We start from the raw sequence: 16,602 nt of genomic DNA, 5'->3' as shown, positions 1-16,602 counted from the left end.
CTCTTTTTGGGCCTCTTATGCATTAATTTTTACAATGCATATATAATTTAATATGATCTCATTTAGGTAGGATTCTATAACTTGCTACCTTTATATATATTGTGTAAAATAAGGTTTAAAGAAGATATATCAGAAAGATATGGGAGCTAGCTAGAGGGGAAAAATTAAAGAATTAAAGAATTACTCCTTTTTAAATTACCCCAAAATAATAATAATAACTAGAAGTTCATTTCCCTACATCATCCTTATCTTTTTTTTTTTTTCAAATAAAACAAAAAAAAAATTCTTATTAATAGGCATGAGTGAGTGGGCGTGACACCTCTAAATAAAATAAATGATTTGGTTTAAGGAAAGATAAATGCTCTTATAAAATTGCACTTTGCATAAACTTCAAAATGTATTTTAATGTTATGTTCATAGACTAAAACACACATACCATATTTTCTAGTCAAACTATAGGCAAGAGTTCTCCAATGCCCAATCCACGCCATTATTGATGGTGTGTTAGGCATGTTTAAGGAAATAAAAGCATAGAATGAATCAAACAAGAGAAAAATAAAACAATGACAAACTAGAACCTTATAATTCAATTGACACGTTTTAATATTTTCAACCAAAATGCATGGATTTAAATCCCCTACTTGATAACTGAAAAAGAGATTAGATTTTGTAAGGACGTGATGTAAAACTCATATTTTATCCCTCCAATCCCAATATGTCACATCATCTTATCGCATATTTAAGAATAAGCACAACCACACCAAATCAATTCTAATACCCAGATATAAATCCAACTAAATTGGGAGTTTATTGAGATATTATTAGGTGTGGTACGATATATTGAATTTTAAATAAGATGCTAATGTCGCAATCTGTTATTAGATGGTATAAAACATGAGTTTTACACCTCATCCTTGCCAAATTCGGACTCAATAAAAAATTGATAAGGGGCGACCTAAATTAGCATCTTTCACCTGGACATGACCATAATAACACCCTATTCGCTAGATCTAGCCCTACAGGAACAAAAAATCCATATAAACCATATCTGTATACCTAACTCTATCAAAAATGCTAAAAAGCATGGGCCGAGAGCATAAGATTGGATTGGAACCTAGAATCTTCAAGAGAAATAGGAACATATAAAGGGTCGATATAAGCAAAGGGGGGGCCCAAAGCAAAAAAGAAAAATGAAAAATGAAAAGGTGAGTAACGTAATATTAGGTCCAAGAAAAGGACAGATAAGTAGAAGAAGCAGGAGCAGCACTGAAAGTGGGATGGGGTTTATATGCTTTTTTGCATGACGATAGGGAAAAGAGAGAAAAAAGACAAAAGAAAAAGAGGAGAGAGAGAGAGAGAGTTGAGAATGAAATGTGATTGGTTGGGAGAGTATCTAGGGGAAGAGAGGACTTGTTGAAGACCACAGTACAATTAAACAACAACCAAAAAAAACTCTTAAAATCAACTCAGACACCGACACGCCGACGCATATATTATAAAATATTATATTATGTAAAAAGCCGCACATTTACATACCACACACACACACACACAGCGTACAGTTGAGAAAAGATTTTCTCGTTCTATGTCGCACGGAATGTCACCCCTCCACGCGCCTTTTCATTCACGTGCCTTCACATTCTCTCTTTCTATATGATTTTATTTTATTACATATATATATATATATATATATATGTATGAAGTTTATTGGTCCTGAAGTAGACAAATTTCCTTCTTTTTTTTTTTTTTAAGGGTTTAACTTAAACTTTCAATTTTGCTTTCTGTCTTCAATTTATATATATAAGGCAGGCTTTTGTCTAGTTTTGATTTTGGAAGGGATCTAAGAGTGCTTTAAGAAGGTTAAAGTCTTTAGTGACAATTAAGCTAAAAGAGCTTTAAGGAGGTCCTACAATTGAGAGCTTTTTTTTTTGGGGGGGGGGGGGGGGGGGGGGGGGGTGGGGGGAGACCCTACAATTGACTATTATGCTCTAAAAATATACAAATATTACTATTTAGAACACTAAAGAGATTTTTAGCTAAAAAACTTTATATGTGAAGTTATACTACTACTACTACTACTACTAACAAGACTCTATAATTAAAGTTATTCTTCCTATAATAATGCCAAATATAGAAATAACTTTTTAAAACTCACTTTTTATCTAAAAAAATAGAAGTTAAAAAAAAAAAAAAAAAAAAAAAACAACGTACTTTAAAAGGTGTGTGCAATTTCAAATCACTGTGACAAACGGGCACTACATACAGTTATATTTTTACACAGTTCATTTTTTTTTTTTTTAAATACTCTTAATGAGTGTAGATGTGCATTAATTAAAGCAATTTTTTTTATTGAAATTGACCAACTATTTTTTAGGGAGTCGAGAAACATTTAGTTAAATGGGTATTTTTTTTTATGGGTTCTCTTTTTTCTTTTCTTTTTTTGAGAAAAAAATATAGAAATTTATGGATCATGCTAATAGATACCCTTAGTGCAATTTTTAGTAAGCTATTTTAAAAAAGTTTTGACACCACTTTCATCATAAAAAAATTAATTACTTTTTTCTTTACCCAAAAAACAGTTTCTAAAATAGTTTTTTAAATTAATATCCTTAAGTTAAGGCAGTTAGTTTTTCCCTTTATTTATTAACTTTTGAATGCTTAATTCCTTCTTAATAGAGTGCAGTTTTTTTTTTTTTTTGAGAGAATTTTAATCTATAGAATCCACTTCTAATAATAGTTCTTTATTATCAAACCAAGATAACAATCAATTTTTAGTGTAGGTGAGGAATGAACACTAAATCCATTAGAGACTTTGCTAACTGGAACCCACAACAGATTGCACTTGATTCCTACTCAACAAGTGCAATAGTGCAATCAACATATTCAAATGGAGAAAACAGACAACTGAGACCCTTTTCTAAAAAGGGAGAGGTAATGGAAGTACTTAGAATCACACTAAACAATGTTTTTGTTGGTTCAACTATTCAAGTGGACCAGTTCAGCCGGAACTTTCTCACGCAAAAGGACAGACAATGAATTAAAACCGCTTTATCACCACCAAACACTATGTTAGGCAACCCATCCACAGTGTTTGGCTACATGGGCTCGTGTTACCCGTGCAATCTACCCAAACATTGTACCACTTTTTGGTTAAATCCAAAACTTTGGAATAGCTGGTCATTTATGGCAGACCTGCAAAATAGTTTCCCACTTGTTGATTTTATGGGGCGAGGGAAATGAAAGTAGGAAAAAGTTAGTGGAAATCATTTCCCAACGCAGCATGTTCATTATTATTTTTTTTTGGTTAACATGTTCATTATTATTGTTTCTTTAGCATGGAGGAATGAAAATTGGGCCAACAATGTTTTCCATTGAATGTACTATTCTCATTATGTTGGTAGCAAAGAATTCTTCAATATTAAGCGAATTGTTTATCAGAAAAGTGGAACATGATGCCATTTACAGAGTCTTGCTGGTTATAGTCAACACACTGTAAAACACTTTGCAGCACAATCATTTTAGATAAGTGAAGTTTGTTGGCCATCAATTTTGGCTCTTCATCAGATTCATGGTGACTTAAAAATCAATGTTACATGTGGAAAGCCTAGTCCATAGGACATCCATTTTCCATAAGAAATCTCTCTCCTAAACAACCAAAAAAAAAAAAACAAAACAAAAACTTTGTCCCAAAATTTTGGAATCAACTATGGATCCTCAACAAACTAATCAAGATTTGCCACCTATAGTCCCAAAAATCTCTCCTAAACCTTTCGAGGAATCCATTGTTTTTCCACATATTAGCATGCTTCAACTTGACATTCTTAGCCATACATATTCATTACAACCCTGGCAATTGGACAAGCAAATATGAAGTAGCAAAAACTAATAATGAGAAAACCACCCCTAGAACCAAGAACGGTAGCTGTGCACACACCAAGTGAAGGAATGCTATTATATATCCCGGAAGAAATTATACAACATTATTTATGATAATACAAAGTTGGTAACCACTCAAAGACAGATAATCAAGCAAGCCCAAATTTTGAGCTAAGAAATGTACAAAAGGCAGTCCCCACGGCTCAGTACAACCTCATCCCCCAAAGCCAGAGAAACAACTCCTCACTTGCCTCTATAAAATTCTAAATTAATAAATCAAAGACTCTTCCCATTGATCAGGTTAAAGGGATAGATGGAGGATTACCTGCAGGGCATCTTTGCCGGCGGGGTCGTCTAGTTGTCTTCCCCCACCCTGTTAGGCTTCTATCCTCCAGTCCCACTTCAATATTATTAAGCTGCTGTATCAGCGGAGTGCAAGCGGGGCTTGTTGGCACGGTAGGTGAGGAGCTTGCCACTGACCGCCGCCTCCCCCTTCCACACCCATTTCTAGTAGAGCTCCTCCTTGTCAATCCTGAATGCCACAAATGACCTGTTGCTCGCATCAGCCCCCCAAATGTCTGAAGATCTTCTGTTACCTCATGCCTTGACAGAGAAGCAAGGCCTGGAAGGATGTCCCTTTGGAAGTCCCTCCGCTGCCTCCCTCTCCTTGCCTGGCCCTTCCTTGGCCGATTTGGTACTAAAGTGGTTCCAGTGTCCTCCAGCTTTAGGTTTTCAGGAACCAGAGGTTTAGGCATATAATCTTCTTCCTTAGTATCCATTAGTTTTAATGTCATGGACTCAAAGTAATCACTCCCTTCAGAGGAAGATTCTTCATTATCCTCACCATCTTTGACTCTCAAAAGAGTATCGAACTTGCTCTCAATGTCATCTCCGCATGAGGAAACTATCTCCACAAACCAATTAAGACGGTCCATCATAGAAGATTCTGATTGATTGCAAGTGGCATTATCAATCTGACTGTGCAGAACAGATGATGAGATGGCAATCATTGCCTCAGCTGCTACCACCATAAGTTCATCCAATGGCTTCTCAGCTTTGTGTTTTGGAGATGGTAAAGGAGGATCATGCTGCTTTTCTGCAGCTTCTTCAGGAATGACATCCTCCTCAGCATCAACAACTACAGGGGCTTCTAAGTCTATCCCTGCTGAAATCTTCACACGAGCGCTTGGAGTAGAAGGTGCCAAGGATGCTTCATCATCACTTATACAGGAATTCAAATCAATGTTATGTCTGAGACTGGAAACGTTTGCATCTCTTTTCTTATCTTTAATCAGAATTTCTGTTGCTATCTGATTGCCCAAGTCAGGAACTGCAGGTTCACAAGGCAAGTTTATATCAAGGACTCTATTCTTCCCATTATTCTCCACAACTTCACCTTCTGATAGGAGAGGAAGGGACACAGAAGGGGAGGTGAAAGAATAAGACTCATTCTTAGAAATATGAGACTTTTCAAAGATGGGAAACCCAAGAATTTTCTTATTACTTGGGTAGTCACCTATTTCAATCCTCTTCACTTCAACATCATTAGAACATGAAAATGATTTTACATTCTGGGTAAAAATTTGATTAGCCCCCTTTCCAATTTCATTTTTGTTGGGCAACTGGTTTGGTGAGGATTGCAAGAAACTCAGATCCTCTTTGTTTGAAATCCTCCCGGCATTGGAGGCCTCATTCTTAGGAGCAAAATTAGGTCTTAGCCATGGCAAGGCTGCAGGATGGTCTTCATGCCTTTGTCCTCCATCAAAACCTTGCTGTGGAGGTACTTTGTTGGTTGAACTGTTTGAAAGCACCACATAGTTCTCGTCTTTTACAGATTTCATGTCTGTGCAATCTGAATCTTTATAGTACTTTGCTAAACCATTATTAATCAACTGGGCAGGAGCTCTATTATTATCATTACTGCAGTTCTGGTAGCTGATTGATGAAAGGTGAATCGGTAGTTCCTTCGAGCCGGATGAGGACCCTTGGTAAAATCCACTTCCGTTAGGAAATTCGTTTCCAAAACCTGGGTTACATCTAGAATTGCTCTTTAGATGCCAGGCATCTCCCAAAAATCCATTGCTTTGAACTGATGATTGAGAACTCTTACTCAAGGTAGCAGATGAGTTCAAATATGGTTGTTTTTGAACTGACATTGACTTCTGGCTTAAGTTACTACTTGATTTTTCCCAAGATGAAACCGAGTGAGACCAAGACTTGGACAAGTCGGAAGGAGCAATAGGATATGGACTAGGTATATGAGAGGCCACAGTTGACCCCAGATGCTTAGTACTGGAGATCTCATGACTTCTATCAGTCATATCCAAACCACAAACTGTTCTTTCACTCCACAATCCTGCCTTGCTTTGATCAGTTAGATAGTAAGCAGAAGGTTCATGAGCTTTGTTTAGCAAAACTTGCAAGGGTTGGGAAGATATTTCAGGTTGAAGACCTTGAGAAGTAGATTTCATGTTGCTTTTCCCATTCCCTGAAAATAAAATCACAGCCATATGAAAAATTATCTAACCCAATGGAACATTCCTACCAGACATGTAACTTAAAAAATATTGTTCTAAACTGATGGTTTGCTCAGGAAGTCCCTAAAACTCCTTATTACCTAGCTCAAAATTTTTCTTGCCAACTCGATGCATGTTCTATTGTAATCTTAGAATATTATGATCCTTCCACTCCAAGAACTTCAATCTAAGTTCTTTGGCTTTATCCTAGTTTTCTCTGTTTATATTCCTGATAATTGTGTAAGCAAAACTAGTTCTAAATCATAAACAGTCGGGATAAATTAAAAACATAAAACTGCAAATACTTTCTTTAAAAACAGGATTGAGTGACTGTATCTGTAAGCTTGTGACGTACAATGGCAAAAGCAAAACAAAGTAGGGGAAAATGCAGATTCAAAGAGGACCAAGTTAAGGAATTCTGATGCAACTTGACGAAGAAATTATACCTGCTTCAAGCACATGGGAAAACCATCCTTTTGCATTTCCATTGTTCTCTAAGTGCCGGTTGTCTCGAGTCCCATTATTGCTTCCATGATGGGAGTTGAGTGAAATTCCCTTTGGCAAACTTAGAAGCTGTGAGTTTGGTCTAGCAGACATATCAGGGCCTTGAATCTCCTGGTGACAGGCACCACGGCCCAGAAGATCAACATATCCAGAAGCATTTGTTTCTTCAAGCTGAATAGGCTCATTTAAGTCAGCCAAACCATTTCTGCTCTTTAAACGTGAATCAGATGTCAAAGCATCTCCTTGAAAGCCAGTCTTCCCACCATTGTCACGAAACAGCTTTACACCATTCTCAGGAGCAACTTTATGATTTCTATTAGAAATACTACCTGACATGGCAGATACTTTTTCTTCGCTGAACTGTTCCCCTTCTTCAGTATCAATGTATTCATCAGCTGGAAGTTGGAGATCAAACATTTTTCTTCTAACCTTTGTGGGTCTGGAATCCTGCATCTCTAAATCCTTTGAAATGCCCCCATTTTGGGATGGAAAATGACCACCTTGTGCACTGTGTCCTTTCATTGAACTCATAGGAGAATGAATATCCTCAGCACCTGTAACAGATGGTCTAGCACAAGCAGAGTTCACCATAGGGAAGCTGGGGACATGCCATCTCCTAGCGTCTTCAGATGTAATTTGAGATGCTAAGGGACTTGATGATAATGATGCCTCAATAGGCATCCGGTTTTTATGTAGATCTTTCCTCCTGAATTCATCCATCAAATCCCTCTGTATTCTGTAAAGGCGATGCAGTTCATTCACCTGGATGATGACAGAAATTCAGATACATCTAATAATCCAAGTTTTTACAATTTGAATAGAGTAGATAAGCAAACAAGACTCAACTTAACTTTGATTAACCCATATCAAAAGAAGGTCCTCTACACAAACTAAATAGACCCAATTGATTGAACCACTAATGTGTGTTTGGTTTAACTTTTTGGGGGAGTTTATTTAGCTTATTTGCTCATGTATAGTTTTTTTAAAGCTCACTTTTCCTAGGTACATGTACTTTTGTCCACTTTCAGCAAATAAGCAAAAAGCTAATCCAAACGCACATAGGTATCTGCAAGGGCCAAAAAATATTTGAATACCTGATTTTTGAATATTTCCTCATGCTCAAGCATTGTCTTCTTCAATTCATCCTTATCATAAGGTGGATATAGATCTGTGGAAGCTCTCGGCAAAAAGCCATTATAATACTGCCCATTTGCTATTGTTTTATCTCCATAATAGTGGGGCCAGCTACAACTGTTAGAATTCTCATTCAGATCCCTCATTGGATAATATCCTGGCCAATAACTTTTAAACTGCACTTTTGTTCCCATTCCTGAAAATCAATGAAGAAGTATTTTTACAATGAAACGTAGCATGCATAACAATCATAGAAGAAATATTTATTTTAAAAGAGAAGAAGAAAGACATAGAAGTAACAATAACTATATTCTTTCATGTAAAGTTTCCCAATTAGCAGAACTGCTCACTCTAGTTTTTAGTAAGAAAAAACAAAAAACCAACAACATTGGCTGATAACTATATACATACAAGAAAACAAGAATTTTCTTCTACAAATTTCATTTGCTATCTTCAAAAAAGTTAAACTTTTACAATCTTGGCTTATAGAAACTGCTTTTTTAGCACCCATAAACCATCACTATTGCATGAATCATCTCCCTACCCCGATCCCAAAACAAAAGGAATCAAACACAGCACAGGCCACTATGAAGCCCCTAGATGCTTTGCGGTGATTGATATGGGTACGATGATCCTCTGAATGTTTGTGCCCAAATACAGCCAAGTACTGTAACATGCACAGACCACAATAGTCTGGAGAATGAATTGATGGATAAATGGCTGTGATGCTTGAATTGACTTAATTCTTCATGCAAGGGCAATCTACAACTAGAAAAGCAAGCTATGATTGCTGCAGGAACTAAATGAGCCATTAGGCATGTTTATAGGAAGTGGAAACATAAAAGGTGACACTAGTTCAAGGGTGTGCTTGATCCAGACACCAAGATCTCATTTTGTATGAGGACAGACATCACTTTTTATTTGTCTGCCTTACCATTTCCAAATATTTTCCAAGATTTTCCCCAGTAATATTTTAACGGTTCAAGTTTCCTAGTTAAGCTAGATACACATTGATCGCTTGCTTCTTTGTTCTATATCTATTTATAAATTTCATATCCAAAATCTTCTTCAATGAACAACTCCTAAATTATGTTATTCCACATTCACTAACTCCATCCCCCTACATCACATGACCTTATAGACCTAAAATGCAAATTAATACAGCAGAAGTCATCCTAATTCCTCTTTACTCAAGAAATTCAATAATCTCTTCCCTCCACAAACTTCATATTAAGCATAAAGAGAATCTACAAACTGAGTACTTCAAGAAACTTAGAAGAATAATGTCACCTCTTTTAGATTGGCCTAGAAGGAATAGAGAAGTTTTTTTTTTTTTAAGGAGGGGGGGAAGGGGGGCGGGGGGGGGGGGGGGGGGGGTTGTTGAGGACGCGAGGGGAATGAGGGAGAAAGGGAGCACTACAACATCAAACTATCTGAAGCACCCTATGCCAAAATCCAGCTACACATAAAGGGGAAACACAGTAAAATATTAGAAGTTCTTGCACCATCAAAGGAAAAACGTAAACATACTTTCCTTAGCATGAATAAATGATGATAAAAAGTAGGCATTCTGCATATCATGAACATGCTTACAATAATTAGTGGTGCTTATAAAGCATCTATAATTATAAATACAATCATGGACCAACACTTCAACTGATATCCGATACTTTGCTTTCAGAACAACAAAAGCAATAATACAAAAGTACCTTCCTCGCATGCCACATTGATATTAACCATTACACTCAGACCAAATTCAATATAATGCTCTCCAAGAATAGCAATTTATATTTCTCATTGACTTGGGGAAGTCACAAGAAACTTAAGGAACAATTCCATAATACCGTAAATACAACGGAAATGTGCAACAGCATAATCCAATTTAAGTGGTTGGGTTTCAAGGGTTACATATTTGACAAGACCAAACGGTCATCATAAGAAAACCTCCATGAAAACCATAATGAAATTGAACCCATAGAATTGTTTCCTTTACAAAAATTTAATCTACAATGAATGCAATACTTAATCATCATAGGCTTTTCATATCACACAGAAATCCTCAACATCGAACCCAAAAAAAAATTTAAAAACCAACATACTGAAATTTAAGAAGCCTTAAGATTAAAAAGGAATCTACATCAGTAATCAAAGTGAATAGAACAGATCCTATCTAGTTACAATCTAAAATTAGCCATTATAAGAAAATATTAACAGCACTACCTACCATAACAAGTACTATATCACCAATCGAATCTTGATACCCATCCAACCAATTCAATAAATTTTTTTTTTTTTAAAAGGCACATAATTAAATATCAAAAAGGAAAATCGGTCAAGTGTATAAGCTGCAATGAAACAACAATAACAAATGCACAAATACAAAGCCAATAGCCAACAATTTAGCACACTGAAAAATAGCAAAACAAAGTATAAAAAATAAAACAAAGTAAAACCCAATTAACCAAATCATCAAGCAAAACAAACCACAAAATCAATTTACTTAGAAAGTGAAAGAAAAATAAAGATACAAAAATTTACCTTAGACCCACATCCTCTTATCACCTATCTCCTCAAGAATCCAGCTTGGATTGAATCATTTCAACAGAAAACCTCCACATCATGGAAAATTGAAAAAATAAAATAAAAAAAAAAGTCCACAAGACTCTCTCTTTCTCTCTCTCTCATCACTAAGACCAAAGCAACAACTAAAGATAAAAACAGCAACAATTACTTAGCAAAAAACAAAGTGGGTGTTTTTGCAACACCATTGAAGAAGCTTAGATCGTCAACAGATTGAAGAAAAGGTAGAGATTTCGATCTGCTGGGCCACTCTCTTTCTCTCTCAAAGAAATGGGAGTTTAGACAGAGAGAGAGAGAGACAGAAAAGAAAATTTCTTTTTCCTTTTTTTTTTTTCTTTTAGAGAGAGAAAGACTGAGAAAGAGAGAGAGAGAGATCCCAGATAAGAAATCTTCACACAAACAAACGACCTTCTAAGAACAGTGACATGAAATTTGTCAACATCCGGTCTCTTTTTATTCTCTGCTTTTTCTTCACTTCTCTCTCTCTCTCTCTCTCTCTTTCTCTCTCTACAAACACACTCTATTTCATTTTACATTTATATATATATATATTTATTATAAATAAATGAAATTCATTTCTGGGTTTTTGAAGTAATGAAAAGAAATGTTTATTTCTAGATTCTCTCCACCTTCCTTGCTTTTGGAACTAAAGATATTAAAAAAATATTATTATTTTTTTTAACCTATTTAACAATTTGAAAAGTCTAACACGAATTTATCATGAATAATGCTTCAAAGTAACAGACACAATCTTTTTCATTTAATAATTCAGATAAACTTCACAACTTTTTTTTAATAAATTACTGAGTTGGCAAATTACAATTAATACATATTGCGACCCATCATTTCAATAATTATGAAAAATATTACAAAATTTATTGCGTTAACAGATTGTTTATTTTTCACAACTTATTAAGTTGTTTAGTCAAAATAAAAACTTATTAAGTTGGTAAGTTGTGACTAAAGTGAGATTACTTTTACTTGGGACCAGTGCTAATTACCGTTACAGATATCATTTTTTAGGATAATACAGTAATATATTTATTATGCATCAATTATCGCAATAAATCATGTTAACCGCGATAAAATGGTAATGTTATCAAAAACTTACTGATTTATCAAATAATAGTAAATATTTATATAGACAAGCCTCCATTACTGCAACAACAGTCACAACAAACTTGACAAGTACCAATCTTGTAAGCTATAGTTGTTAGTGTTTAACTCTCAAATTAAAATGATTAATTAAATGATTTATGATTTTATCTACAAAAATTAGTTTTTTTTTTTTCTTTCTTTCTATTTTAAGTAGTGTTTAATTGGCTAGTGCAGTAGACAATTAAGTGGGTCCCACTTTACTACTCTACTATGGGAAAGATGAGGTTTCTTGGGGTTTAGTATGCAACTAATTAAATGCCCTTGTGGGTACTAGATATTTACAAGAATGGGATTGGTGCTTCTGTTGGGTTTTGATTGGCTGATCCTCTGTTTCTGTGAACAGTGTCAAAGTCTATTTGGTAAGTAGTGTTTAAAAAAAGAAAGATCATGACTCTTAACACGTGGCTGCTTTTGCAGAATACAATGGGCGCGAGGTCAATTAGAATGTTAAAACTTAAAACAAAAACTTTATCATTACAAGGAAAAAAAATCAAAAATGCATTTCTAAAAGGGACATGACTTGTGTCCGGTATTCAATTCTACTAATTCTACTGAACACGTTAAAATATGAATACATATTTATATTTTAATATGATCAACGTAATTGGACACTATACATAAGCTATTTCCTTCTAAAAGAGTTTAAAAACAAACCTGTTTATTTCAATAAATGTTGAAGTACCCAAAAAAAATAATATTTACCTAATTTTATTTCTTCCAAACTTATCTATCTTCTTGAAATTTCAAATATTATTTTAAATGATGCTAAGACTAGGATCCTCTAGTGTTCTGATGTTTTTTTTAAAAAAAATAAAATAATTAGAGTTATTTAGGTAATTCTATCGCGACAATGTTGAAATCTAATTTCTAGTTCATGGAGGATTAGATATAGACACAAGCTCTTTCCTTCTAAAAGAGTTTGAAGACAAACCTGCTTATTTCAATAAATGTCAAAGTACCCAAATTTTTTTTTTTACCTAATTGTATCTCTTCCAAACTTATCTAACTTCTTGAGATTTCAAATATTATTTTAAATGATGCTAAGACTAGGATCCTCTAGTGTTTTGAGGTTTTTTTTTTTTTTTTTTAAGAATAAATTAATTAGAGTTATTAAGGTAATTCTATGCTGTTGAAATCTAATTCATATATTTAAAAAAAGAGTGAATTAGACTTACCAAAAGGGTATTATCATGTTAGCTAATTTTTTTTTTTTTTTTTTTAGAAACAAACACACACACATAAGGGAGAGGGAAATGGGTTCTAATACAAAAGCACACTATAACTCCTAAGTAATGTGGGACAATTACCCATTCTTTTTTTTTTTAGAAACAAAAACACACACACAAAGGAGAGGGAAAGGGGTTCTAACACAAAGATACACTACAACTCCACTCAAAAGCCATGGTAACTTTTAAGAGAGGGTGGGGCAAGTTATACTACACACAACACACTCTCCTAAGTAATGTGGGACAATTACCTATTCTTTTTTTTTAGAAATAAAAACACACACATAAGGGAGAGAGAAATGGGTTCTAATACAAAAACACATCACAACTCCACTCAAAAGCTAATATTTGTTTAAATGTTAAAAACATGATAAATCTAATTCACTCATTCTAAAATGGACAAGTACGAATTCCACCTTAGACTTATTAAAAAAAAATTATAAGATTCTATCATGCTATTCATTTATTGAAATTATCAATGTAATTAAGGAAGTTTAAAACGCATTATTGATTGTTTATACAAAAAAAGGAATATGGCATGGGATTTGTAGGAAAAAAAACTGTTGGTCTGCAAGAGGATTTTACTTGGTATCGAAATTTTAAATTTGATGGAAGCAAGTGATTCATTTCCTAGATGTGTGGATTTATTATTGGGAATTTAAAATGGAGATAATAAATTATATGCAATAAATATATAAAGTCCAACTGTTGGCGTAGGTCAATTTGAGCCCTGCATACTTATAATTCTTTATGAACAAAGTTTAATTTCTCATATATCTCTTTTTTTTTTGTGTAAATTTTGAAAATTTAACTGTTGAAATTCATGTTACTTATGTTCTTAACATGCATATCAAATTTCATTCAAATTAGATATTATTTACTATTCGATCAATAAACTTATTTTTTATATACAATTTTAGATCATAAAATTTTGAAATTTTAACATTTGTTTGATGAGATAGCAATTGATCTTTGATCTTTTTGAAATTTTACATGCATAAAAAATATAATAAGAACATGCAATCTAACGATTAGATTTTCAAAATTCACACTCAATATAGAGATACATAAAGAGTTTGTAGAGTTTCTCTCCAAACTAGTTTGGAGAGAAACTTTGTTCATTCTTTATTTAAGAATCAGATTAAAGTACATTTTTTTTTTCTTTGAGGAAAACTAAAGAACATTAGGAATATAGAGGGAAGAATATTTTGACTGGTTATAAGCACTTAAAAACTTAGAATAGAAGTTTTTTTTTTTCTTTTCCTTCTTTTTGCTTTTACTTTATAGCAGAATCCCTTCACAGCTTTCACTCCAATGCTGTGAGTTGTTATTTTTATCAATAGTCGTTGTCAATGAGGAAAAATGTAAAATGAAAAATTTTCTAACTGTGACATTAAAAATGATACCACAAAACAAAAACAAAAAAGGTGTGATTTGAAATTTATTACTGTGGGGGACCTAGTTTTTTTTATTATTTTTTTAAAAAAATAATTACAACATGCTGCTAACTCTGCAATTCGAACTCTTTCCCCTCTAGATCCCCAAGCACTTTATACATGAGAATATTCCAATTCAACTACAAGGCTTTTGGCTGTGGGGAAGCTAGTTGTGTGATTTATTAGGACCAATACCTAAGGGCTATCACTTAATTCAAGTAATTACCATATTATATAAAGTGGGGTTCACACATTTTTGAGTAATATCGAAAGTTGGCATTACCTCTTCAGATTTTGGAAAAGAGATTGCATATGTTATTTGTTCATTGTATTTTTCTTTAACTAAAAAGTACTGCTCTTATTGATTAAATGAACAAAATCACAAATGTGAATTTAATTTTTGTGACTGTCATTTCATTTCATGATGAAACTTGGGAACATACTGTTTTCTTAGTTTGAATTTTTCATAATCTCTATAGCCAATTTTTTATGATAATAAAAAATTCACTGGCCCTACAAAATTGGGTTGTGCTTTTCTTTTTTTCCCCCAAAAAAGGGGAAAAAAAAAACACTTTTGTGTCAACTCCAAGAAATTGGTTTAGCGGTTTCTAAAGTTTCATGATATTTACGAGATCTTAAGTTCGAAACCTCTTACCAATATCTTGGGACCCCAATAGAATTTATCCTTGTAATAACCTGATGTGTGTGGAGCAGGAGGACTGCATAACCTCGATGGAATAATCAGATACTTGAGGAATTCTGAACACTCTCGTTTATCAACAACAAAAAAAAAAAAAAATTGTTGTGTTGTAACTTATAAGATATGAATATAGAGTTGAATTGTGTGGACATTTGCACGACCACAATACAAATTTTAATGATTGAATATTTCTTCTTCAAAATGGGGAAAGCATTTGTGAGGAAACATGATTATTTGCAATAATTTATAATGCAGATGATCAATTTCAGGGTGAAAATTTGATATTTCACAAATTTAAAGATAAATACAATATCATGTGAATTTAAATCTCATTTGATTATATAAGAAACAATAATTGATTTTAAATGATGCAGCAGTACAACCACTTTGAAATTTGTAAAACATCAAATCCCCACACTATAGAACGAGCTTTCCTTATTTCAAGGCAAATGGACCCCCTCTATTTGATTCTATAGACACAACATTGGTATCAAAATCATTAGAGACTCACCTGTAAAATTTAAAAAAACCTAAGAAGAAAAGTCTAATAAAAATAAAATAGAAAAATAAATAAATAAATAAAGCCCAAGAGAATATTAGCCTTGTTTTCCCTTTTTGGTTGGAAAAAAATGTACCATTGAATTTATGGACAGCAATAGACAGTTCTGAAATAGGCCTGACATTGGTATATGCTGATTTAATATTCCATTAAAACTATACAACCATACAACCATTTCTGATCTGATTCAGAGACATGGATCTAATCCTTGAGAAGTAAGATTGAGTACCAATAATAAAAATGTTACTTTCTAGCAATATAAAAACGTTACTTTCCTCCCATAAAAAAATAAATAAAAAAATAAAAAAAAAATAAAAAAAAAACTTTACTTTCCTTGGATACTATACATGTACACACATGTGGAATTTAATTTTGGCAACAGTCAGTACTTGATTTCATAATTGTAGCATACGTATCTTGCTTTAAATTATTATGGGAGCTCATGTAATCCGTTTAATAATGTTGTTCTAGTAAAGTTGTTTTATTTTTTGGAAATACGTATGGATGAAAAAATGTGTGAAAATGCGTGTAATATTGTTTAAAAACTGAAAACATGTATTTAAACACATGTACCTAACTGCCCCGATTTTTCAGAATTTTTTGTAGTTATGTTCTTTCTTTGAAATGAAGTGGTGTCTAATTTCAAGAGTAAAGAAAGTCAAAAATTCAGGGTAGAATTAAATAAAGCATGTTAAGAATATGAATTAAATATTATACCGTGTTACACATTTAATCCCTTATAGCATTTGAATGGGAAGGTTCACAAGGAAATTTGATTTGCTTGCTGACCAAATCTAAGCCAACTTAGTCCAAATCTTGCAGCAGCCAGCAGCACTTTTAGATGTCAATGTAAAGAGGAAATTTGTTATGTTTCCACGTGTGATGGTACAAATTCTAAGCTCTACCCTCGTAT

At 33.5% G+C, this 16,602-nt stretch overlaps 1 protein-coding gene across 2 annotated transcripts; it reads right to left on the bottom strand.

The window, feature by feature from the left end:
- Nucleotides 1-3,938: 3,938 nt before the first annotated feature.
- Nucleotides 3,939-11,060, bottom strand: LOC126718940 (uncharacterized). Of its 2 annotated transcripts, none has more exons than XM_050421358.1 (4): nucleotides 10,569-11,060; nucleotides 7,991-8,226; nucleotides 6,839-7,658; nucleotides 3,939-6,364 (listed from the first exon to the last, which is right to left on the bottom strand). In XM_050421358.1, the coding sequence occupies exons 2-4, from the start codon at nucleotides 8,222-8,224 to the stop codon at nucleotides 4,173-4,175; spliced, it is 3,246 nt and encodes a 1,081-aa protein (XP_050277315.1). In that variant the 5' UTR covers nucleotides 8,225-8,226; nucleotides 10,569-11,060; the 3' UTR covers nucleotides 3,939-4,172. The 2 variants fall into 2 exon arrangements, with proteins under 2 accessions (XP_050277315.1, XP_050277316.1); XM_050421359.1 differs by lacking the exon at nucleotides 10,569-11,060 and adding an exon at nucleotides 9,321-9,343.
- Between the last annotated feature and the right edge of the window lie 5,542 nt (nucleotides 11,061-16,602).

Source organism: Quercus robur, chromosome 3 (assembly GCF_932294415.1).
Source record: "Quercus robur chromosome 3, dhQueRobu3.1, whole genome shotgun sequence".
NCBI lineage: Eukaryota > Viridiplantae > Streptophyta > Magnoliopsida > Fagales > Fagaceae > Quercus > Quercus robur.
The sequence above is the reverse complement of the archived record's forward strand: the minus strand, read 5'-3'. Positions and strand labels throughout refer to the sequence as shown.

Coding starts and splice junctions, on each gene's coding strand:
- LOC126718940 (XM_050421358.1), bottom strand. CDS start 8,224: ATGGGAACAAAAGTGCAGTTTAAAAGTTATTGGCCAGGATATTATCCA. Junction 7,659..7,990: donor AGGAAATATTCAAAAATCAG/GTATTCAAATAT, acceptor GTCATCATCCAG/GTGAATGAACTGCATCGCCT. Junction 6,365..6,838: donor TTCCCATGTGCTTGAAGCAG/GTATAATTTCTT, acceptor TTTTATTTTCAG/GGAATGGGAAAAGCAACATG.